The 26,664-nt window shown below is 40.6% G+C and overlaps 1 protein-coding gene across 9 annotated transcripts in view; it reads right to left on the bottom strand.

Moving 5' to 3' along the window:
* Window positions 1–26,664, bottom strand: part of PRRG1 (proline rich and Gla domain 1) — a 371,943-nt gene that overhangs the window by 21,863 nt on the left and 323,416 nt on the right. For 2 of the 9 annotated variants that reach the window (XM_082446646.1, XM_082446647.1), the window contains exon 2: window positions 21,466–23,545. The exons of 1 other annotated variant lie outside the window; for it this stretch is intronic. In XM_082446646.1, coding sequence (XP_082302772.1) covers window positions 22,699–23,545 — 847 coding nt within the window. In that variant the 3' untranslated portion in view covers window positions 21,466–22,698. Of the gene's footprint in view, window positions 1–2,047; window positions 5,406–21,465; window positions 23,546–26,664 lie in introns of those variants that run through there. 6 more of the 9 variants (XM_082446651.1, XM_082446650.1, XM_082446652.1 and 3 more) reach the window with 5 other exon arrangements.

Here is a 26,664-nt window from a genome sequence, read left to right as displayed (position 1 = left end):
AAGAGAATAGATGACCACAGTGAGAATTTTAACAAGGAACTAGAAAATACAAAAAAAAACCCAGTCCAGCTGAAGAATACAATAACTGAAATGAAAAACACTCTAGAGGAATTAACAGCAGACTGGGTGATACAGAAGAACACAGAAGTGATCTGGAAGATAGAATAATGGAAATTACTCAATTAGAACAGCAAAAAGAAAAACAAATTTTAAAAAATGAGAGTTTACGGGACCTCTTAGATAACATCAAATGTCCTAACATTGTCCTAACATTCACATTATAAGGGTCACAGGAGAAGGAAGAGAGAAAGGGGTCAGAAATGTATTTGATGATTTCATGGCTGAAAATTTCCTGAACCTGAAGATGGAAACAGATATCCAGATATAGGAAGCACAGAGGGTTGCAAACAAGAGGAATCCAAAGAGACCCATTCCAAGACATATCATAATTAAAATGGCCAAAGTTAAAGATGAAGAGAGAATTCTAAAGGCAACAAGAGAAAAATAGGGTCATATACCCTAAGGCTATAAGCTGATTTGGGGTGGAATGACATAAGGCTATAAGCTGATTTGAGGTGGAATGACAATGTGCCCAGTTACTGGTGATAAGTCATAATTATTCTACATCAATCATGGCCGTTATGTTCTCCTTACAATAAATGGTTCTGGGAAAACTGGACCACTATCTTACACCATGCAAAAATTATCTCAAAATGCGTTAAAGACTTGAAGTATGACCTGAAACCATAGAACTCTTAGAAGAAAACATAGGCGGTAAGCTCCTTGACATCAGTTTTGGTGATGATTTTTTTGGATTTGACACCAAAAAATGGGCAACAAAAGCAAAAATAAACAAGTGGGACTACATCAAACTAAAAAGCTTCTGTACAACAAAGCAAGCTATCAACAAAATGAAAAGGCAACCCTACTGAATGGGAGAAAATATTTGCAAATCATATATCTGATAAGGGGTTAATATCCAAAATATTCAAGGAACTCATACAATTCAGTAGCAAAAAACTACAAATCTGAAAAACCATCCAGTTAAAACATGGATGGAGGATCTGAATAGCTATTATTAAAAGAAGACATAGATGCCCAACAGGTACATGAAAAGGTGCTCACCACTCATCAGGGAAACACAAAGCAAAACCATAAAGAGATATCACCTCACACCTGTTAGAATGGCTATTACCAAAAGGATAAGAAATAACAAGTGTTGGCAAAGATATGGAGAAAAGAGAACACTTGTGCACTGTTGGTGAGAATGTAAATTGGTGTACCCACTATGGAAAACAGTATGGAGGCGCCTCAAAATATTAAAATTATAACTACCATATGACCCAGCAATCCCTCCACTGGGTATTTATCTAAAAGAAATGAAAACAGGATCTCAGAGAGGTATCTGCACCCCCATGTTCATCTGCAACATTATTCACAATAACTCAGATATGGAAACAGTCTAAGTGTCCATCAACAGATGAATAGATAACGAAGATGTGGTATGTATACACAACAGAACATTATCCAGCCATAGAAAAGAAGGAAATCTTGCCATTTGCGACAACATGGATGCACTTTGAGGGCATTATGCTAAGTGAAATAAGTCAGACAGAGAAAGACAAATATATGATCTCACTTATATGTGGAACCTAAACAATCAAAATAAAACAACAAATAACTGAGCTCAGAGATACAGAGAACAGATTGCTGGTTACCACAGGTGGGGAGTAGGGTGGGCAGAATGCTTAAAGGGGGTTCAATGGTACAAACTTCCAGTTATAAAATAAGTCATGGGGATGTAATGTGCAACATGGTTACTATAGTTAATAATACTGTATTGTGTATTTGTAAGAGAAAAGATCTTAAAAGGTCTCATCACAGGAAAAAATATTTTGTAACTATGTATGGTGATGGATTTTTTTAACATCTTTATTGGAGTATAATTGCTTTCATTGTTGTGTTAGTTTCTGTTGTATAACAAAGTGAATCAGCTATACGTATACATATATCCCCATATCCCCTCCCTCCCACCCTCCCTATCCCACCCCTCTAGGTGGTCACAAAGCACGGAGCTGATCTCCCTGTGCCATGCGGCTGCTTCCCACTAGCTAGCTATTTTACATTTGGTAGTATATATATGTCCATGCCACTCTCTCACTTCCTCCCAGCTTACCCTTCCCCCTCCCCATGTCCTCAAGTCCATTCACTATATCTGTGTCTTTATTCCTGTCCCCTAGCAGTGGTCTTAGCTCTACTTTCTATCTCTTTTATCAATGGGAGGTAAGGAGCAGGAGTCTGTATATATACTTATAATTGTTATATCTTCTTCTTGGATTGATCCCTTGATCATTATGTAGTGTCCTTCTTTGTCTCTTGTAACATTCTTTATTTAAAAGTCTATTTTTTCTGATATGAGAATTGTTACTCCAGCTTTCTTTTGATTTCCATTTGCATGGAATATCTTTTCCCCCCCCCCTCACTTTCAGCCTGTATGTGTCCCTAGGTCTGAAGTGGGTCTCTTGTAGACCGCATATATACGGGTCTTGTTTTTGTATCCATTCAGCCACTCTATGTCTTTTGGTTGGAGCATTTAATCCACTTACATTTAAGGTAATTATCGATATGTATGGTCCTATTCCCATTTTCTTAATTGTTTTGGGTTTGTTATTTTTGGTCTTTTCCTTTCTTGTGTTTCCTGCCTAGAGAAGTTCCTTTAGCATTTGTTGTAAAGCTGGTTTGGTGGGCTGAACTCTCTTAGCTTTTGCTTGTCTGTATAGGTTTTAATTTCTCCGTCGAATCTGAATGAGATCCTTGCTGGGTAGAGTAATCTTGGTTGTAAGTTTTCCCCTTTCATCACTGTAAATATGTCCTGCCACTCCCTTCTGGCTTGCAGAGTTTCTGCTGAAAGATCAGCTGTTAACCTTATGGGGATTCCCTTGTATGTTATTTGTTGCTTTTCCCTTGCTGCTTTTAACATTTTTTCTTTGAATTTAATTTTTGATAGTTTGAATAACATGTGTCTTGGTGTGTTTCTCCTTGGATTTATCCTGTATGGGACTCTCTGTGCTTCCAGGACTTGATTGACTATTTCCTTTCCCATATTACAGAAGTTTTCAACTATAATCTCTTCAAATATTTTCTCAGTCCCTTTCTTTTTCTCTTCTTCTGGGACCCCTATAATTCGAATGTTGGCGCATTTCATGTTGTTCTAGAGGTCTCTGAGACTGTCCTCAATTCTTTTCATTCTGTTTTCTTTATTCTGCTCTGCAGTAGTTATTTCCACTATTTTATCTTCCAGGTCACTTATCCGTTCTTCTGCCTCAGTTATCCTGCTATTGATTCCTTCTACAGAAATTTTAATTTCATTTATTGTGTTGTTCATCACTGTTTGTTTGCTCTTTAGTTCTTCTAGGTCCTTGTTAAACGTTTCTTGTATTTTCTCCATTCTATTTCCAAGATTTTGGATCATCTTTACTATCATTACTCTGAATTCTTTTTCAGGTAGACTGCCTATTTCCTCTTTGTTTGGTCTGGTGGGTTTTTACCTTGCTCCTTCATCTGCTGTGTGTTTCTCTGTTTTCTCATTTTGCTTAACTTACTGTGTTTGGGGTACCTTTTCACAGGCATCAGGTTCGTAGTTTCTGTTGATTTTGGCATCTGCCCCCAGTGGCTAAGGTTGGTTCAGTGGGTTGTGTAGGCTTCCTGGTGGAGGGGACTAGTGCCTGTGTTCTGGTGGACGAGGCTGGATCTTGTATTCCTGGTGGACAGGACCGAGGCTGGTGGTATGTTTTGGGGTGTCTGTGAACTTAGTATGATTTTAGGCAGCCTCTCTGCTAGTGGGTGGGGCTGTGTTCCTGTCTTGCTAGTGGTTTGGCATAGGGTGTCCAGCACTGGAGCTTGCTGGTTGTTGAATAGAGCTGGGTCTTAGCGTTGAAATGGAGATCTCTGGGAGAGCTTCGCCAATTGATATTACGCGGGGCCAGGAAGTTTCTGGTGGTCCGATGCCCTGAACTCAGCTCTCCCACCTCAGAGGCTCAGGCCTGACACCCAGCCAGAGCACCAAGACCCTGTCAGCCACACGACTCAGAAGAAAAGCGAGAAAAAAAAGAAATAAATAAAATAAAATAAAATAGTTATTAAAATAAAAAATTTAAATTGTTAAAACAAAAAAATTAAAAAAAAAAGAGCAACCAAACCAATTAACAAATCCACCAATGACAACAAGCACTAAAAACTATACTAAGATAAACATAAAAATCAGAAGCTAGTCAGTCGCAGACAGCAAACCCCAAGTCTACAGTTGCTCCCAATGTCCACCGCCTAAACTTTGGGATGATTGATTCGTTGTCTATTCAGGTATTCCAGAGATGCAGGGTACATCAAGGTGATTGTGGAGATTTAATCAGCTGCTCCTGAGGCTGCTGGGAGAGATTTCCTTTCTCTCCTTTGTTCGCACAGCTCCCAGGGTTCAGCTTTGGATTTGGCCCCACCTCTGCTTATAGATCGCCTGAGGGCATCTGTTCCCGCCCAGACAGGATGGGGTTAAAGGAGCAGCTGATTAGAGGTCTCTGGCTCACTCAGGCCAGGGGGAGGGAGGGGTGCGGAATGCCGGGCAAGCCTGCAGGGGCAGAGGCCGGCATGACGTTGCACCAGCCTGAGGCGTGCCGTGTGTTCTCCCGGGGAGGTTGTCCCTGGATCACAGGACCCTGGCAGTGGCGGTCTGCACAGGCTCCCAGGAGGGGAGGTGTGGATAGTGACCTGTGCTCGCACACAGGCTTCTTGGTGGCAGCAGCAGCAGCCTTGGCGTCCCATGCCCGTCTCTGGGGTCCGCACTGATAGCCACGGCTCACGCCCATCTCTGGAGCTCATTTAGGCAGTGCTCTGAATCTCCTCTCCTCATACACCCCAAAACAATGGTCTCTTGCCTCTTCGGCAGCTCCAGACTTTTTCCAGGACTCCCTCCCGGCTAGCTGTGGCGCACTAGCCCCCTTCAGGCTGTGTTCACGCAGCCAACCCCAGTCCTCTCCCTGGGATCCGACCTCCAAAGCCCGAGCCTCAGCTCCCAGCCCCCGCCCGTCCCGGCGGGTGAGCAGACAAGCCTCTCGGGCTGTTGAGTGCAGGTCGGCACCGCTCCTCCGTGCGGGAATCTCTCCGCTTTGCCCTCCGCACCCCTGTTGCTGCGCTCTCCTCCGTGGCTCCGAGGCTTCCCCTCCTTCATTGACCAGACCTCCCACTGGTGCAGGTCCCGTCCCTATTCTTTTGTCTCTGTTTTTTCTTTTTTCTTTTGCCCTACCCAAGTACGTGGGGAGTTTCTTGCCTTTTGGGAGGTCTGAAGTCTTCTGCCAGCATTCAGTAGGTGTTCTGTAGGAGTTGTTCCACATGTAGATGTATTTCTGATGTATCTGTGGGGAGGAAGGTGATCTCCACGTCTTACTCTTCCGCCATCTTTGGTGATGGATGTTAAATAGACTTATTGTGGTGATCATTTTGCAATATATATAAATATCAAATCATATTGTATACCTGAAACTAATGAAATGTTATGCCAATTATATCTCAAATAAAAAATTCATTCTTTTATATTGTTAAGGATGGGGAAAAAATCAAGATGCAGGATCCTTTGAATTATGCTACTATTTAGGTTGGAGGGGAGGTATAAATCCTTATATGCTGAAATATACATGAAACAAATGTAAATAAGGATATTACAGAAAACTCCCAGGAAAAGCTTCCCTTCAGGGGGCAGGGGAGGAACAATTGAGAGCCTAGGGATAGGAACAGGAGGAAGGCTTTCACATAAATCATTTTATATGTTTTTTTTCTAAATCTTGTGGAAGTAATACTAAGAAATTCCTCCTTTTAAGAAAGTCAACAGATACAGGTAAACCTTTCTAGAAGCCTGGCTATGAATTAAAGGTTGAGATAGCAGTTAGTTTGAGATGCAGATGAGGTTTAGGGACCTGTGTTTTTAATGAATATTGAACATTGAGGGAGAGAGAGGTCATTCAGGGCTGGGTGTGACAAGGAGAGAATGAACTCTAGGTCTGAACGCCTGGAAGGGATATGCAAACACTGCCCATAAACCAAACTGCATTACTTTTTATTTAAAAATAGAGGTAAAGCGACTCATTTCACAGGGCTACTGCTTAAATAAAATCACCTGTGTAATAAGGATCATCTAGCACAAGGAATTGAGATGATAGCAAAGTAGAAGTGATGCAAAGACATTACCCTCCCTTGAAACCAGACGATTCTGGCTCTATCACTTTGTAGGTGTGTGGTTTTAGAAAATGACATCACTCTGAACCCATTTTCTCATCAAATAAGATCCATACCAAACAAACAGGATTGTTGTTCACAACAACACAGAAAATGTCTGGAGAGCACCTGAAACAGGTGCTGTATCTGAAACCTCACATATAACACACACTTACAATACTGCTTATTTAAAAAGGGAAGGAAAAGGTAGATTTAATTTTGAGTGAGGCTAAACAATGCCTTGCCCCTATAGTCATCTTACGTCTGTTAGATTAGCCGCAAGTAACAGAATACACACAAAGTACTTAAACAATAATGTCAATTGTGTTTTCTTATCAAGAAGCCTGGGTGATAGAAAATGCTAGGGTTGATGACTCTGGCGAAAGTATGACATGGTCTACACTGGTGTCCTGCAATTCTCTCAACCTTTCCTCATGGTTACAAGGTGGCTCTCTCTGCTTCTGGCATAACATCCTCATACAAGCATCCCAACAAGGATGATCGGAATGGTGGCAAAATGCTTTCTTTTCTCAAAACTCTGTCTCTTTTATCAGGGGAGCAAACTTTTCCCAGGCGGCCAGAAATCATTCACATGGCTGGCCCTAGCAGCAGGAGAGAACAAAAAGCAAATACCTTGTAAGGAGAACATAAGTGCCATGATTGATATAGACTAATTATGACTTATCACCAGTAACTGGGGACACTGTCATTCCCCCCAAATTAGTGTTGCCTTAGCAGGGAAGGAGGAGTGAAATGGCCATTGGATAGGTAACCAGCAATGTCTGCCATATTTCTCTTGGCTGGAGATGCTATATTAAATCATTACCCTCCTAGATTCAACGTATACAGTACATGGCTTTCCTTTCTGCCAGAGGGTGACGATTAGACTGCAATGTGAGTACGCTGGAGGTATAAAGACAGTTGAAAGTTTTTAAATATTTAGCATTTTAAATATTTTAAATATTCAGGGCCTGTGACAAGTTAGTATAAAACGGGTTGGCAAAATTTTCTGTTAAGAATAAGATAGTATTTTAGACTTTGTGGGACATACAGTCTTTGTCGTATCTACTAATTGTGTAAGCAGCTTTTGGCAGAAAAGAGCACTTTGCAGGAAAGAGCTCTCTACAGGAGGCACCTTTTGTCTTGTCACTTTAGCAAAGCTATACTTTAACTAACCTCCGGCTCAAGCACACCCTTCAAATCTTTTGATCACACAAAGCCTTGCCTAACCTGTTGGTTCCTTCCTTAGATCAAAGAAGTAGAAATGAAGAATAAGTAAATTAACAGATGACCAGGTCTCTTCCCCAGCTTCCCCTTCATTAATCTCTCAAACAAGCTGTGTGAATGAGATATAGCATCTAAAGAAAGATCACAAGGAATTGACAAGCCTGCATGCAGTGGGAGATGGCGATGAGTCTGACCCCCTATCTCAATGATTAACTGAGATTACTTCCCTTTTTACCCTTTAGAAAGTTTCATGGCCGAGCAGAATCTTTAGAGTTGGTTTTGGGACACTAGTCAGCCTTCTCCCCAGATTGATGGCAACTTTTTTAAAGCAACTTTTCTGTTCCTACCAACATTTGTCTCTCATACCGACGTTCCAGTGGCAAGCAGCCGGACCTGAGTTTGCTAACAATTGTACCACTGTAGCACGAACCCAGTAACAAGCAATATGTAATCAAATGGTCATGCATTTGTTCCAATAAAACTTTATTACAAAAGTAGATGGTGGGCTGGATCTGGTTTGTATGCCACAGTTTCCGATCCATGTTTGTGATAAAACATATGGGTTGCCAACCCATTTATAAAACAGAATGCTTAAAGGTGTGTGTGTATGTGCATGTGCAAGTATGCAACATCAATGGAAATGAGAGGTTTCAAAGTCTTTTTTTTTTTTCTTTAAATTAATTATTTATTTTTGGCTGCACTGGGTCTTCGTTGCTGCGTGCGGGCCTTCTCTAGTTGTGGCAAGCAGGGGCCACTATTCGTTGCGGCGGTGCGCGGGCTTCTCATTGCGATGGCCTCTCTTGTTGCGGAGCATGGGCTCCAGGCGCGCGGGCTTCAGTATTTGTGGCACGTGGGCTCAGTAGTTGTGGCACGCGGGCTCTAGAGCGGAGGCCCAGTAGCTGTGGCTCACGGGCTCAGCCGCTTCGCGACATGTGGGATCCTCCCAGACCAGGGCTCGAACCCGTGTCCTCTGCATTGGCAGGCGGACTCCCAACCACTGCGCCACCAGGGAAGCCCTCAAAGTCTTGTTTAATATTTGTCAATTCAACAATTGTTGAAGTTACAGTAAGTTTTTAGCGTGTTTGGTCTCGTACGTGCATAAGGATATACCTGGATGAGTTGTTTAAATGAGCATCAGTAGATTTTCCAGCATCCCAGATCATCCCAAGGTACGGCCATCATTGAGAACTAGGATGCTAAAACAGTGCTTCAAAAACTTCAGTGTGCATATGCATTACCTGGACTCTTATTCAAATGTAGATTCTGGGACTTCCCTGGTAGCACAGTGGTTAAGAATCTGCCTGCCAATAGAGGGGACACTGGTTGGATCCCTGGTCGGGGACGATCCCACATGCCGCGGAGCAACTAAGCCCGTGCACCACAACTACTGAGCCTGCGCTCTAGAGTCCACGAGCCACAACTGCTGAAGCCCGTGCGCCCTAGAGCCCGTGCTCCCCAACAAGAGAAGCCACCACAGTGAGAAGCCCGCGCACTGCAACGAAGGGTAGCCTTCGCTCGCCACAACTAGAGAAAGCCCACGCACAGCGACAAAGACCCAACGCGGCCAAAAATTAAAAAAAATAAAATGTAGATTCTGATTCAGTAAGTCTGGGGTAGTGCTTAAGACTACTGAGTTTCTAACAAGATCTCAGGTGAGGTTGCTGCTGCTGCTCTACAGACCACACTTGAAGTAGCAAGGTGCTCATGCTGGTTTGACTGCCTGGGATGCCTAGGTCCCGCCCCTAGAGACTGATATAATTGGTCTGGGATGTACCCTGGAGGTAATTCTAACGTGCAACAAAGCTTGAGAACCCCCATGGCAAAGTGTGTGGTGATTTATCAATTTTAGTTATTATTTTGTTAGTAGCTCTAATGTGATCCTGTTTGCCTACTCCTCAGCCCCCCATTTGCGCCCACCCATTCCTCTCCTTTTCAGATCCCAACCTCCAGATGACAGTGGGGATTACGATTAACGATTAGCACTTCATCCTTTTGCTGTTTTCCATCTCTGAGAAGTGAGAGGTAGTTCAGGACGGAAAAAACAGACTTGGGCAACCTGGAATTGGGAAGAATAAGCAAAAAGTGTTCTACGGGGTGATTTAAAAGGGAAGCTCATTGAGACAGAATGGGGAGGATTACCAGGGAAAACTGTCATAGCAAAATTCGCCTGTAGTCTTGGGCCTGAGTTTGGGGCAGTGAAACTAGCAATCTACCCTCCTGAATCCTGGCAACACCTGACAACTAAGCAGCTACAAAGAGTTTTTCCTTCTAAATATGCAGGGTAATGAATGTTGGTCAAAATGCAAGAGACCCACCAGTGGCAAAGTACAGACATGAAAATCCTCTCCCCAAAGCATAAACAGCACAAAAAGACTTAGAAGTGGGTGGACAATGAGGATGGTGATGATAAATGATGACTAACACATAATGCACCTACTATATACCAGACACTGTTCAAAATGATTTACATATAACTCATTTAATTGCAAAACCCCAATGGGATTGACACTTTTATTACCTCTATTTTACATGTGAGGAAACTGAGGCACAGAGAAGTTAAATAACTTGGCCAAGTTCACCCAAGATAAGTAAGTGGGTAAACTGGGATTTGAAGCCAGGTAATCTGAGCTTAAGAAATCAGTACAGCAAACTGCCTCTCCAAATCAGGAAAATAAGGATCCTCAGTCAATTTACAGTTATAAACACAAACAGCTGCTTACATTGTGCTTCCTCATATCTAGAGGAGTACAGTTAATAGGTAGGATCTGAGTCGAGGTCAGAGAGAGGAGAGGTCCTCCAAGCAAGCAGAGAAAGAAAAGTAAAAAGACCAACTTTGACTAAGAAGAGGTAAATGACAGTAGCATTTTCTGGAAACTGAACTCACAGGGCCATAATTTTCATTTTTAAAAAAAGTGTTAAAATGCAGTGATGAATTGTGGATGGTAATTACTATGTAGATAAACTTATTCACATTTTATTAGATGTTCAAAGCAATCTGCTAGCTTTAAAAAGACTCACACTATTCCTGTAACCTTGAATACTGCATACAAAAATCTGTAATTTTTAACTTTTATCTTTGTAACACACAGGCGGCTCAGAAGAAACAAAATATTTTGAGAATTTTTTTCCCAGACATGGACAACCTCAGAGTTTACATGGGTACAGATTTCATCTGGTCAAACACAGCGGACTGAGTGAGAGACTGAGGTTTTGTAAGGGAACAGAAAAAAAGATATGGAAAAGGAGATCATTTCCTTGGGGAATCTTCTTTTAACTGGGAAATAATTTCTTTCTATCCATAGCCCTGAAGACAACGCAAAGAGCTAACTCTTTTTCACATCCTGAAAGGAGAAACCAGAAGCCAGGCTGATTTAGGGACACTGGGTGTGGACACAGGTGGTCACAGTCTGGAATGAGGTTATGGTCCAGGTGGGGCCAGCAGCTCTCTAATGTTAGCTGCCCTGGGTGTGCGGCAGGCTGCACCATGCTCTCTCTCCACTCTCTTTCTGCTAAGCTTCTCCAGTCGCTTGACCTCAACATCATCTATAGCTGATGCCTCCCATATGTATATTTCAAAACAAGACCTCCTCCTGAGCTCCAGATTCATTTTTCTGGCTACCTGCATGACAATTCCACTTGGATGTCTAAATATGCATCTCAGATTTTTTTTAGATGACATGCCTTCCCCACCCTTCCACCTCCAATGTATCCCCAGCAAAAGTCCCCAGATTAATAAACAGCACTACCATCAACCCAGGTGCTCAAGTCCAAATCTCTGAATCTAGATTTTCTCCATTTCTTATTTCTCACTTCCAAATCCATGAACAAATCCTATCAGCTTATCCAAAATCCATGTGAATCTGTCTATATCTCATTTCCTTAGCCACCCCTGTTGTTCCAACTACCATGGTCTTTCACCTGGACCTCTGCAATACCTCTTACCTGGTCCTCTTGCTTCAACTCTTCCCCAAACCCAACATCCTTCACAACAGCCAGAATCATTTGCCTGCTTAAACCCCTTTACAGCCTTGCCGTTGCACTTGGAATATAATTTGGACTACTCTAATAATGCTTACAAGACCCTACATCTCCACCTTACCTTGTGCAACTCCATCTCAATTCATTATGGTTCAGTGACATACACCTCCTCCTTTCTGATACCCTAACACCTAAAATGCGTTCCCTTGGCTATTATATGCTGACTCTCACTTACCCTTTGGCCTTCAATATAACATCAACCCACAGAAGTATCCCTGATCACCTTATTCAAAATAATGTCTCCTCCAGCAATAGCTATTCTCTATCACAGTAAACTGAATATTTATCTATGGTTTTAATCCCAATTGAAATTAATCATATTTATTTACTTATTTATTTTTAGCTTTTAAGTTCCTTGAAGACAAGCGCCATTGTCTGACCATGCTATATCCTCATTGATGAGTATAGTGCGTGATACACAGTAGGCATGCAATAAATACTTGTTAAATGAATAATGAACAAAGAAATGAATGAAATTAGGGCAATTATATTCTCACTCTATATCATATACCATTAGAAATTAGCAAAAAGTGGTAATCCCAAACATCTGTTTTAAATTTTATAAACATCTTTCTAAATTTCTTGAGTTAAAGGGAAAATAAAATTTGATGTTCTAAGCTATTTAGAAATTAAAAGCAGTAAGAGAATTACATATTAAAATATGTTAGGATGGCCAAAATGGTATGTAGTGGCAATTAATATCTTGAAATCTAAGTTAGGAAGAATCTTGATAGATTGCTAAGTATAATAAATAAGATTATCTATTTTTACTTTTCATTTATTCAACAGATATTTGCAAGGCATCTATTACAAGTGATTTATTATTGTGGTAGAAAACATGTAACACGATATCTACCCTCTTAATTAAAATTGAAGTGTGCAATACAGTATCTTTAACTGTAATCACAATATTGTATAGCAGGATATCTAGAACTTTTTTATTGTGCATAACTGAAACTCTATACACATTGAACAGCAAATTCCCAGTTTTCCCTGCCCCCCAGCCCCTGGAAATCTCCATCCAACCTTCTTTTTATGAGCTTGACTACTTTGTATATCTTCTATTAGTGGAATAATGCAGTATGTGTCCTTCTGTGATTGGCTTATTTCACTTATCATAGTGTCCTCAAGGTTCATACATATTGTAGCATATGAGAGGATTTCTTTCTTTCCTAGTTGTATTTTCTTCACTGCTTCTTCCTTATCCATTCATCCATCAAGGGACACTTGGATCATTTCCACCTCTTGGCTACTGTGAATAATGCTGCAGTGAACATGGCAGTGCAATTCTCTCTTTGAGATCCTAATTTCAGTTCTTTTGGATAAATACTCAGAAGTGATATTCCTGGATCATATGGTAGTCCTATTTTTAAGTTTTTGAGGAATGTCCACACAGTTTTCAATAGTGGCTGCACTATTTTACATTCCCCAAAACAGTGCACTAGGGTTCCAATTTCTCCACATTCTTACAAACACTTGTTATTTTCTGATTTTTGGATAATGGCCATCCTAACAGGTGTGAGGTGATATCTCATTGTGGTTTTGGTCTGCACTTCCCTGATGATTAGTGATATTAAACAACTTTTCATGTACCTGTTAGCCATTTGTATGTCTTCTTTGGAGAAATGTCAATAAGTCCTTTCCACATTTTTTTAATTGGGTTATTTCTTTTTCTGCTATTGAGTTATATATGTTCCTCCTATATTTTAGATATTAACCCTTTATCTGATATATGGTTTGCAAATATTTTCTCCCATTCTGTAGGTTACCTTTCCATTTTGTCGATTGTTTCTTTTGCTGTGCAGAAGCTTTTTAGTTTGATGTAGTCCCACTTGTCTATTTTTGCCTTTGTTGCCTCTGTTTTTGGTATCCAAGAAACAATTGACAAGACCAATGTCACGAAGTCTTTCCCCTATATTTTCTTCTGCAAATTTTATAGTTTCATGTCTTATGTTAAAGTCTTTAATCCATTTTGAGTTGATTTTTGCATTTCGTGTAATGTAAGGTTCCAGATTCATTCTTATGCATGTAGATATCTGCCTTTCCCAACACCATTTGGTGAACAGACTATCCATTTCCCATTTTTGGCACCCTTGTTGAAGATTATTTGACCATATATGTGTGGGCTTATTTCTATTCAGTCCTAATGGTCTATGTGTCTGTCTTTATGCCAGTACCATACTCCTTTTATTACTGTGGCTTTGTAATATTTTTCAAAATCAGGAAGTGTGAGGCCTCCAGCTCTGTTCTTTTTACTCAAGATTGTTTTGGCTATTGCAGTCCTTTGTGGTTCCATGTGAATTTAAGAAAAATTAATACTAATCCTTCTCAAACTCTTCCAAGAAACTGAAGAGGAGGAAACACTTCTAAACTCATTTTATGTGGCCAGTATTACACTACCTCCAAAGTCAGAAAAATAAATTACAAGAAAAGGAAACTACAGGCCAATATCTCTGATGAATATAGATGCAAAAAACCTCAACAAAATACTAGGCAAACGAAATTCAACAGCACATTAAAGGGATCATATATCATGACCAAGTGGGATTTATCCCTGGGATACAAGGATAGTTGAATGTATGAAAATCAATCAATGTGACACAAAACACTGCTGAAAGAAATTTAAAAAGAAACAAATAAATGAAAAGACATACCATTTCATGGATTAGAAGACTTAATAGTGTTAAAATATCCATACTACCCAAAGCAATCCACAGATTCGATGCAATCCCTATCAAAATCCCAAAGGCACTTTTTTTCACCGAAATAAACGTATCTATCTTAACAAAAAAGAGAGCAAATCCAGATAATGTTAATGGGAATTCTACTAAACCTTCTAAAAACAAAAAAACCTATGATACGAAAACTATTCCAGAGCACATAAAAATGGAGAAAATTTCCCAATTTGTTTTACAAGGGCAGAATAATCCTAACACCAAAGCAGGACAGGGATGTTACTCACACATATTTTTTAAAAATCTACATGTTAAAGTATGAACACAGATGAAAAATCATAAGTAGAAATATTAGCAAGAGTAATGTCAGCATCATGGTGAAATAAGAGATTTATTGTTTTCGTCCCCCCTCAACAACAATTTGGCATCCATTCACGGACAACAGTGCCTCTGTGGGAGCTGTGGGATGATGCAGCTCCATATGCTAAATGTCCCAGAAGGAGTCTCAACCACCCACACACTGGGTAAAGGGCATATTGACTTGGTCCCAGGTATGGCTCCTGGGGTAGCCTGTGAACCAGTTCCAGCTTCTCTTGGCCACAGTCCAGGAGCCCCTGGAAAACACTGTCTTAGACAATCACCCACAGATGTGAGAACCTTTGTGGAAGTCCAGGTTTCCAGAGGAAAAGTTCCAACACACCACTGGAAAAAATAATACAAATTTCAGACACATTGGAGAGGAATACTGAATTGTGAACTTCATGACTGGGGGTCAAGAAGAAGCTGAGAGAGTGGCAGATAGGCCTCTTAGAGGGTATTAAAGGGACATGGATCCTAATAATTGCGTCTTGGACTCCATCAAGAAGCCTGCCCACAAGCACTGGTAATGCCTTGCTCATGGATGACCCCAACTGACCCGTGGGTACCCTCAGTACTCAGCATGTCTCCTCTACACACACCCCCCCCACACTTTGGTCAGCTCCCTGTGTGTGCTCCCAGCGGTGGTGGCAGGGTGAGCTTTGGAAAATGGCTAGTGAGCACGTGCAGAAAATCACCCAAATCTGCAGGCTAGGGAAACACCACAAACTTGAGATTTAGTGCCACTTCTTGGAAAACAAAAGTGAGACTGTCAACAACTGGACTGGTGCAGTGCAGGAGCAAGAGAAGGCATAAGAGAAAGCTTAAGACTTCTGCCACAAGAGGGAGGAAGAAGTGTGGAGCAGCTATATCCATAGAAGGTCTGAGAAAGCCTCAGAATCACTACCAGGGCTCACAGCAGGTATATCTCTCCTGAAGGCAATTAGTAAAGACTGTAGGAGGTGACTACTGCTTCAAATGAAAAGACAGCAATGCAAAACTTCAAGGAACATGAAAAACATCAAGGAAACATGACATGACCAAAGGATCACAATAATCATCAGTAACCAACCCCAAAGACGCAAGGGAAAAACCTGTGTTAGATACAAAAAAAGATTATAATAAAGGAATCAAAGCATACCACTACAAAAAGTCATCAAATCACAAAGAAAGATGGCAAGAGAGAAGAAAAAGGAACAAAGGATGTACAAAACAGTCAGAAAACAATGAACAAAATGGCAATAGTAAGTCCTTACCTATCAATAATTATTTTAAACATAAAAGGATTAAATTCTCCAATCAAAAGACATAGGATGGCTGAATGGATAAAAAAAACAAGATCCAATTATAAGTTGCCTACAAGAGAATTACTTCAGCTTTAAGGACATACACATAGAGAGAGTGCAGGGGTGGAAAAAGGTATTTCTAGCAATTATAACCAAAAGAAAGCAGAGGTAGCTATGCATCTATCACACAAAATAGACTTAAAGCTAAATATGGCAAAAGACACAAAGTCATTATGATAAAGGAGTCAATTCATCAAGAAGATATAACAAGTGTAAATATTTAGGCACCCAACACAGAATACCTAAGTAATATAAAGCAAATACTAAGAGAAGTAAAAGGAGAAATAAATAGCAATACAATAATAGTTGGGGCCTTTAATACTCCACTCTCAACACAGATCATCCAGACAGAAAATCAATGAGGAAAGGTTGGACTTTACTGTACTTTAGGTCAAAGGGGTCAAATAGATATATACAGATATCCCATCCAACAGCAGGAGAATACACACATTCTTCTCAAGCACACGAGAAACATTCTCCCGGACAGATCACGTGATAAGTCTCAGAAAAAGTCTTAGCAAATTTAAGAAGACTGAAATCATACCAAGTAGCTTTCCTGAGCACAATGGTATGAAACTAGAAGTCAGTAATGGAAGGAAAGCTGGAAAAATCACCAATATGTGGAAATTAAAAAAAACATACTCCTGAACAACCAAAGGGTCACAGACAATTCAAAAGGGAAATAGAATATTATCCTGAGGCAAACAAAAATGGAAACACAGCATATGAAAACAAATGGGATGCACAAACAACAGTTCTAAGAGGGAAATGCATAGTGACGAATGCATACATCAAGAAAAGAATTAATGAAATTGACAACCTTTGGCTAGACTAAGAAAAAAAAGGACTCAAAATCAGAAATGAAAGAGGAGACATTACAACTGATACCACAGAAATACAAAGGATCATAAGAGATACTATAAACAACTATACACCAACATATTGGAACCTAGAAGAAATGGATAAATTCTGAGAAACATGCAACTACCAAGACTTTATCAGGAAAAAACAGAAAATCTGAACAGAACAATAATGAGTAGGGTAATTGAATCACTAATGAAAAAGCTCTCCCAAAGAAAAGCCAGGACCAGACGGTTTCCCTGAATTCTACCAAACATTTAAAAAAGAATTAATACCAATCCTTCTCAAACACTTCCAAAAAATTAGAGAGGAGGGAACACTCCAAAGATCATCTTACAAGGCTAGCATTACCCTAATACCAAAGCCAGATAAGGACACTACAAGAAAAAAAACTACAGGTCAATATCCCTGTTCAGTATAGATGCAAATATCCTCAACATAACCTTTGCAAACTGAACTGAGCAGCACATTAAAAAGGTCATGTTCTATGATCAAGTGGGATTTATCACTGGGATGGAAGGATAGTTTAACATATGCAAATCAAAAACTGATCCACTACATTAATAGAATGGAAGATAAAAATCATATCACCTTGATGAAGAAAAATAATTTAATAAAATACAACATTCTTTCATCATAAAAATTCTTAAACTGGGTATACAGAGAAGACACCTCAACATAATACAAGCCATATAGAGCAAGTCCACAGCTAACATCATCCACAATGATGAAAAGTTGAAAGCTTTTCCTCTAAGATCAGGAACAAGACAAGAATCCCACTCTCACCACTCCTATTCAACATAGTACTGGAAGTCCCAGCCATAGCAATCAGGCAAGAAAGAGAAATAAAAGGCATCCATATTGGAAAGGAAGAAGTCAGAATGTCTTTGCAGATGATATGATTTTATATACAGTTAAGTCCTAAAGACTCCACCAAAAACCTGTTATAATTAATCGAGGAATTCAGGAAAATTGCAGGATACAAAATTAACGTAGAGTAAACAGTTGTATTTTCTATATACTAACAAGACATCTGAAAAATAAAGAAAACAATCTTATTCACAAGAAAATCAAAAGCAATAAAATACTTAAGAATAAACTGAACCAAGAAGGTGAAAGATATGTACACTGAAAATTTTAACTTTGATAAAAAAATGGAAGACCCAATAAAATGAAAGATATACTGTGTTCACTGAGGAAAAGAATTGATATGGTTAAAAGGTCCATACTAGCCAAAGCCACCTATAGATGGAGTGCAATTCCTATCAAAATTTCAATGGGATTTTTTACAGAAATAGAAAAACAATCCTAAAATTCCTAAGGAGGCACAAAACACCCCAAATAACCAAAGGAATCTTGAGAAATAAGAACAAAGCTGGAGGCATCATACTTCCTGATTTTGAACTATAATACAAAGCTTTAGTAATCAAAAGAGTATGGTACTGGCATAAAAATCACACATAGTCTGATGGAACATAATCAAGAGCTCTGATATAAACCCATACATATAGGGCCAACTAATATTTGACAAGGGAGCCAAGAATATTCAATGAGGAAAGGATAATCTCTTTGTTAAATGGTGTTGGGAAAACTAGATAACCACATTCAGAAGAATGAAACTGGACTCCTATCTTACACCCCTCAAAAAATTAACTCAAGGGGCTTCCCTGGTGGCGCAGTGGTTGAGAGTCTGCCTGCCAATGCAGGGGACACGGGTTCGAGCCCTGGTCTGGGAAGATCCCACATGCTGTGGAGCAACTAGGCCCATGAGCCACAATTACTGAGCCTGCGCATCTGGAGCCTGTGCTCCGCAACAAGAGAGGCCGCGATAATGAGAGGCCCGTGCACCGCGATGAAGAGTGGCCCCCACTCGCCACAACTAGAGAAAGCCCTCGCACAGAAACGAAGACCCAACACAGCCGTAAATAAATAAATAAATAAATAAAATAAACCCAAAGTTTAAAAAAAAGTAAGCTGAAATATTTAGTTAAAAAAAAAAAAAACTCAAAAAGGATTAAAGACTTAAACATAAGGTCTGAAGTCATACAACTCCTAGAAGATAACATAGGAGAAAACTTCTTTGACTTTGGTCCTGGCAACCATTTTGTGGATATGACACTAAACGTACAAGCAGCAAAAGCAAAAATAAGTAAGCAGGACTACATCAAACTAAAAAAAGGTCTGTATGGCAAAAGAAACGATCAATAAAGCAAACAGGTAAATCATATATCTGATAAAAATATCCTAAATATATAAAGAACTCACACAATTCACTAGCAAAAAAGCCAAATAACCTAATTAAAAAGTGGTCAAGGCATCTGAATAGACATTTTTCCAAAAAAGACATACAAATGGCCAACAGGCACATACAAAGGTGTTCAACATCACTAATTATCTGGGAAATGCGAATCAAAACCACAACGAGATATCACCTCACACCTATTAGAATGGCTATCATTAAAAACAAAAGAGATAACAAGTGTTGGCGAGGATGTAGAGAAACAGATCCCTTGTGCACTGTTGTTGGGAATGTAAATTGATACAGCCAGTATGAAATCAGTATGGGTGCTCCTCAAAAAACTAAAAGGAGAACCACCATATGATCTTGCAATCCCTTCTCTGGGTATTTATCTAAAAGAAATGAAAACAGGATCTCAGAGAGATATCTGCATCTCCATGTTCAATGCAACATTATTCACAAGAACCCACATATGAAAATAACCTAAGTGTCCATCAGTGGATGAATGGATAAAGATGATGTGATATATATATAGATATAGATATATATATCTATATCTATATATATATCTAAACACACACACATACACAATGGAGTATTATTCAGCCATGGGAAAGAAGGAAATCCTGGTGTTTTTAACAACTAGAATGAACCTCGAGGGTATTATGCTAAGTAAAATAAGTTAGACAAATATTATATTCTATCACTTATATGTGGAATTTAAAAAAGCAAAACTCAGAGAGTAAAATGGTGGTTACCAGAGGCTTGGGGTCGGGGAAAGGGGGTGACGTTAATCAAAGGGTACAAACTTTGGGGATCTAATGTACAGCATGGTCATTATAGTTAACAATATTGTATTATATACTTGGATGTCGCTAAGATTGTAAATCTTAAATATGCTGACTACCAAAAAGAAATGGTAATTATGTGAAGTGATGGAGGTTTCAGCTTAGGCTTTGGTGGCAATCATTTCACAATATATGTGTATCAAATCAACACATTGTACATCTTAATATTATACAATGTTATAGCTCAAAAAAATTATACTAAAACAAACCAAGCGACCAAATATCATTCCAGGAATAATAATTCCACACAGGGAGATCTATTAATCTAATTTAGACTGTTGGTATAATTAAAGGAGAAAAATATATGATAATAGTATTTGGATGTAGTTAGCATTTTAAAAATATTTCTTGCTTATTGTGTCCCCTTCTACACAACCCTCTATTTTCTCCTTCTGAAATTTCTATTGGTGGCTATTAGTTATTGTACAAGGTTCTTCTATGACTCTTAATTATTTCTCTGACGGAGATTCAATCTACTATATATTCATTATCAAAAATTTGATGTTCAGCAACTGTGTTAAATTTTCAACCCTTGTACTGAGTAGGATTTTCTTTTTGTACTAAATTATTAGTAGAAATTGTACAAAGAAAAGAAAACAAAGGCAGAGGTTTTATAACAGCAGCATGCATGCCTGGCACTGCTAACTATATGAAGTCATACCTGTGTCTATGGAGAAGCCAGCCTAAGGCACAGTTCCCATAATCACTGACAAGGGCAAGCCTGCCACATAGGTACTCCACTATGCCAGTTTTCAAGGCCCCAGATTGTTACTGAGAAGTAATAAACATTAACACTTGCATAATTTAATAAGCTAAAATACTTCGGATAAAGTTGAAGACTCCATTTATTTAATCCCTGCCCAATCCCATTTTTCACTTCTTCCTGGGAGGCAACCGCTATGATGCATTACAGAACATGTTTTTATCCACATTTTTACCATACACATGCACCCACAGACACCAGAGCTCCAAACCACCCTTCTCACCTCACCCCACATAACCACACTGTTTATAAGGGGAAAGTAGAGGTTTTCTAAGGACAACTGCATGTCCTGCATAGGGGACCAGAGGAAGTCACCCTCACATCTATGGGGAAGACAGGCTAAGGCTCAGTTTCCCTTAACACTGTAGCGCAGGGTGGGCTTTTCAAAGAGGGACTCTGCCGTGTTGGCTTCCAGGGCCCCCATCTTGCTAACCCAGAATTAACCATTAACATTTCAAATAAAGTGAAGACCCCCTTTATTTCAACCCCTGCCCAATCCCATTCCCTTCACTCTTTCCCCTGATCAACCCCAATCATGATTTTCAGGCCATGTTTTTATACTTTAACTATTTAGAGACATCCACATTCACCAGGGCCCCAGGCCACCCCCACATTGTTTATTAGGGGAAGACAGATTTTGTGTTTTCCAGGGTCCCATGGAACACCTTCTCCCTCCCTCTGTGGAGATCCTGAGCTACATGTGGACCGGGCATGGGTAGCTGGAGAGACTCCTGGATACTTGTTTTAAAACTTAAAAGGTAAGAGAGTTGCACACACGAATCAACCGGGCAATTGTTCTTATTTGATCCCTTCCACCCTTGATCCTTTTTCCTTTCAGTGGACTCTGTAGTAGGGATAAAGAGAAAAATGTAATTTACTACCCTAGAAGGGCTATTTACTCTACTGTAAATACAGTGGAGGCTGGTAGAAGTGTGTTGATAATAAGACATATTAGCTTAGGTTCTCTTGGTAGCAAATAACAAAAACTAAATCAAAGTTGGATATATGAAACCCAAGGGCAGAAATACAGCCAGGGTCAGGAAAGGTCTAGGAAGCAGCTATATCATTTCCAGTAATGTGATCGCCAAACTGCTTTTCAACAAAGGGCGTCTTCCTAAGCAAACATTCAGAATCTAGTCTAGAGATTCAAAATGAACTCTGCTGCTGGTTGGAATTAAAATATATATATATATATACACACACACACATACGCATGCATATATACATATGATACAAAGGAAAGAAAACATACATAAGTGGATGTTTTGTTATTACAACATGCATGCCAGGCATTGGTGACCATGGGAAGTCACCCCCGTGTTTCTGAGCAAGACAGCCTAACACTCATTTTTCCATTATCACTGTTGCCCAGAGTGAACTTGTCAAAGAGATACTCCACCATTCAGACTTCCAAACCCCTCCACCCCCCATCTTGCTACTCATACTTAACCATTAGTATTTGCATAATTAATGAACATAAACGTTTCAGGTGAAACTGAAGACTCCCTTTATTTTAATCCCTGCCCAATCCCATTCCCTTCACTTCTTCCCCAGAGGCAACTGCAATCATGATTTTCAGGCTATGGTTCTATACTTTTACTATGCACATGCACCCACATTCACCAGGGACCCCTACCTCACCCCACCCCGCCCCAGTCTACCCCCATATACCCACATTATGTATAAGGGGAAGATTGATTTTGTGTTTTCCAGGGCCCCATGGAACGCCTTCTCCCTCCCACTGTGGAGATCCTGAGCTGCATATGGTTGGGGTATGGCTGTGTTCAGAGACTCCTGGATACCTGTTTTAAAACTTAAAAAATGAGAGATTTGCCCACATGAATCAACCAGAGACCTTTATTTATTTATGAACCAATAACTTTACTGGAAGAAACGGAAAAACTGGAAGAAAAAAACTTAAGTGATAAAATAAAGTCCAGGAAAAGAGAGTCCTGCACTTGTTGCAAAAAAAACAAACAAACAAACTTAAGTGAACTTCTTCTGCAAGGGCACTATTGCCGTCTGCATGGCAGGCACGGTGACCAGGGCTCTGGTCACCCCGTGGCTCTGGGGAAGTCCAGGCTCAGTTCTTCTTGTCGCTGTCGCCCAGGGTGAGCTTGTCAAAGAGGTACCCTGCCAGGTCGGCGTCCGGGGCCCCCATCATGCTCAGGGTGGTGACATGACCCTCCAGCTCTCTGATGAACGCCACCTGCTGGCCGAGGTGGTGAGTTGCCAGGAAGAGACGCAGGTGGGGGTCGCTCTTGTCGGTGGCCAGCTGGTGCAGGTCGAGCAGGCTGCGGTTCACGCGCTTCTCCAGGCACAAGGCGCACTTCATGGCCTTGAGGCCGCTCTCCCACTCGTCACTGGCTGGCTTCCTGACGTCTTGGAAGTGGAGGCGGCCCCCGCGCTGGTTCTGCAGGCGCATCAGGCCCTGGGCCCGCTCGCTGTGCTCGTGGGAGCGGCGCAGGAAGAACCCGGTGAAGTGCTTCAAGGCGACCTCGTCGCGCTTGCGGTAAAACGCCACGGCCAGGCACACGAAGGAGGCGTGGCGCTCCAGGGTGAAATGGCTGTTGACGGCGGCCTCGCAGTGGGGCTGGTAGTTCTGGCGCATCTTCGGGGGCGGCGCGGGCAGCATGGTGGGTGGCGCGGGCAGCATGGTGGGTGGCGCAGGCAGCATGGCGGGTAGCCTGGTGGGCGGCCTGGGCAGCCTGGCGGGCAGCCTCACGGGCGGCGCGGGCAGCACGGCGGGCAGCATGGCGGGCGGCGCGGGCAGCATGGCGGGCGGCGCAGGCAGCCTGGTGGGCGGTGCGGGCAGCCTGGTGGGCGGCACGGGCAGCATGGCGGACCTGAAGGCCAAGGTGAAGGCGAAGCCACGGGGCCTGCGGTAGCTGCCTCGGAGGGCTCTCATGTGGTCGAGGAGGGCGGCCGCTCTGGGATGGACCGAAAGGCGGGTCCATTACCCGGGTTTGGGAGTGGGGAGAGGAGGTTCCGGTTCCGTTACAGGGGGGGATGGGAGGGAGGATGTGCACGGGGGGCGGGGCACGGACGCTGCGTCCCAGGTTCCATCCAGGCCTGGGTGAGGCAGGCCGCCTGTGCTGAGCACCTGGCATCTATTAATCTTTAAATTTTGCAATAATATTTCTATCTTCCAAGGACTTTCTCTTGTTCTCTAATTGCTCCTTCTTATAGCACCCTGTTCTCATTTTACAAACCCACTATCTTCCTTAAAATTCTGAGAATATGAATTTGGATTTACTCTGTTTCCTGTATTATATTTGCTTTTTCTTCAGAAATAGTTGTGTTTGTTCATCATGATCTTCTCTTTTACTTTCCTCAATTTCTGGCAAGCCTTTCTGTTCATTTAAACTTAGGAAGAAAGGACTCATTTGATTAGCCTCGGTTATTAGCATGGATCAGCTCTAGAGTTGTGACATCCATTGCACTTATAGTCTCCTCCTTGGAATGGGAGGGCAGAGCGTGTCAATTATTCAGTGGCCTCCTTTGCGGGAACATGGCATGGAGCTTTCAGGTAGGCTAGAGACCCTCACTGTTGCCAAAAGAAAGATGTAATTTCTCACATCAGAAGACAAATGTTTTTCCCTTCGAGGTAGCTGTGTCCTGATGTTTCCCTTCTGTGCAGGTCTACAGGTATCTTAAGCTCATTCACTGTCTTTGGAGTGCAGTTTTGGGAGATTAAAGTTTGTCAAATGGCACAGGTGCTTATGCCCAATGGAAGCAGGGGTGGGGGAGGCTCAGGGCAGAATGAAACATGTACTGTTCACAGATCAGCTCTTTCATCTCACTGCTGACCTAGGACTCTGTACAATGCTTCAGTTTTGGTGAGTGTTCTGAAGTGTGTCTGAATGGCCTCAGTTTTCTACTGCAGATGTTTCAAATTCTCTGAATTAACTAATTTGACTGCATCTGCCGTTTCCTATCTTCCAAGAATTCCTCATATTTCTGGTGTGCTAATGATACCCTTTAGTGTGTGTGTGTGTGTGTGTGTGCGCGCGCGTGCACGCATGTAGATGTTTTTGGTGTGTTTAACCACTACCATGATTCAGTTATCATTTTTTAAAAATTTCTAAAACTGTAAATAATTTTCTGAATAGGTAATATAGTCACATGGTTCAAAGCCACACTGGTGTCCTTTCTGCAGGCAACCAGTACGGTATTACTTCTTATAAATCAGGAGGAGAAAAGGAAAAGAGGAAGAAATAATACTCATGAAACAGAAGAGAAGAAACTTTTAAATATATTCTTTAGAAGCACATTCTTCTCAAGTACACATAGAATATTTACCAAGATAAATCATATTCTGGGCCATAACCAAGTCTCAATAAATTTCAAAGGATTCAAATCACACAAGATTAGAAAAGAAAAAACATGTAAAATAAAAAATCTAACCATCTCCCTTAAGGAACAAGAAAAAGAAGAGCAATAAATACCCAAATCAAGCAGAAGTCAGGAACAATCAAGAAAGGAAAATTCAGTGAAATAGAAAATAAACAAAAAATAGAGAAAATAAATAAAACCAAACACAGACTCTTTAGGATTAAAGAAAAGATAAATTTCTAGACTGACTGATCAGGAAAAAAGAGAGAAGGCAAATTACCAATATCAAGAATGAGGGAGAAGACATTACTACAGATTATGAAAAGGGAACAATATTGCTGTGATTAGTCATGGCAATGACCAGACTAGACCAGAACCATGATTAGACTAATTATGATTCACCTCTAGCACCTGGGTATGTTATTACTCCCCCGAATTGGGGTTCTCTTAGCAAGGAAGAAGGGGGTAAAATGGTTCTTAGATCAACTATCTGCCACACAGATTGCAACTTCGAATACATTAATTCAGGCAATTACTTTCTTTTCTCACCAAGAATGTTGGTGGTAGGACAATTCAGACCAAACTGCAATGAGCACAGGAGTTCTAGTATAATGGAAATGAGTAATACAAGAGGTGGTAGAGTGGAGAAGGCAAATAGAATGGCATACACTGGAACAAAGTATCTCTTTATAGTAAGTTGAAGAGATATTACAATTCCTAGTAAATAATTATTTATCTCTGTTTCGTCTAAAGTTTACCCTGGGTTTTTTTTCTTTTTTTTTTTTGAAGTATAGTTGATTTACAGTGTTGTGTTAGTTTCTGGATTTTAATACTTTAAAATACAAAACAGCAAAATGGAACAGTTTTAATGAAAAACTAATATAAATTCTAGATTTGCGGGGAATTATTGTTCTTACTACTTTATCTCATTTTAGTTATTAGTATGTACCTGGATCTTTATAATGTAATCTGTCTTTCAAAGTAATAAAAATGAATCTCTATAGAACTGAAAAGTTTCACTAACTTTAAATAGAATTCTTTATCATCTCTTCTACCTCTTCAGACATTACTCTAGAATTATAATGAAACCTCATCAGTTTATTTAGCTTAAAGACAGCTCCCTTGAAAATGATCTCACCATTAAACCAAACAAGTTCAAAACTGTCTAAGAGTTCAGGTTGCCACTTCTCAGATAGTAACAGGAAATTTCAGCCAACCTCTGTATTCTTTCCCAATTGGCCCTATTATATTGCACGTTCTATTAGGTTTTCTTTTCCTTTTCTTCCTGCCTTGTGCTCCGACTGTGTCAGCTACATGGTATGATGCTCAGGAGTACTTGATTAGGAATCAAAAGCCACGAGTTCCAACTCCAGTCGGAAATCAGGTGCATCATTGGTCTTTTTGGCACTCCCAATATTGGTCTACAGATGCAAAGAATGTCACCCGCTTTGCCTGTTCTAACGCATTTTAAAACAGTAAAAATAAAAATACAGCTAAGAGTATGAACCAGCCACCAGTTTTTCCATTTCAATCATATCTGGGCTTGATTAAGCATATTGTGATGTGCCTTTACTAATGGCCTAATAAGAACTGGCATAAGAAGCCTAGAGGTAAATTGTTCCATTGTGAAACCCCAGCATAACCATCACCCATTAAATTAGGAGGGAATTGTGTTCAACGCAGAGGGAGGGGAGGGCAGGGAGACCTGGGTCCT

Source organism: Balaenoptera physalus (assembly GCF_965194825.1).
Source record: "Balaenoptera physalus genome assembly, chromosome: X".
NCBI classification, from domain to species: Eukaryota; Metazoa; Chordata; class Mammalia; order Artiodactyla; family Balaenopteridae; genus Balaenoptera; species Balaenoptera physalus.
This window is presented reverse-complemented; position numbering and strand designations above follow the sequence as displayed.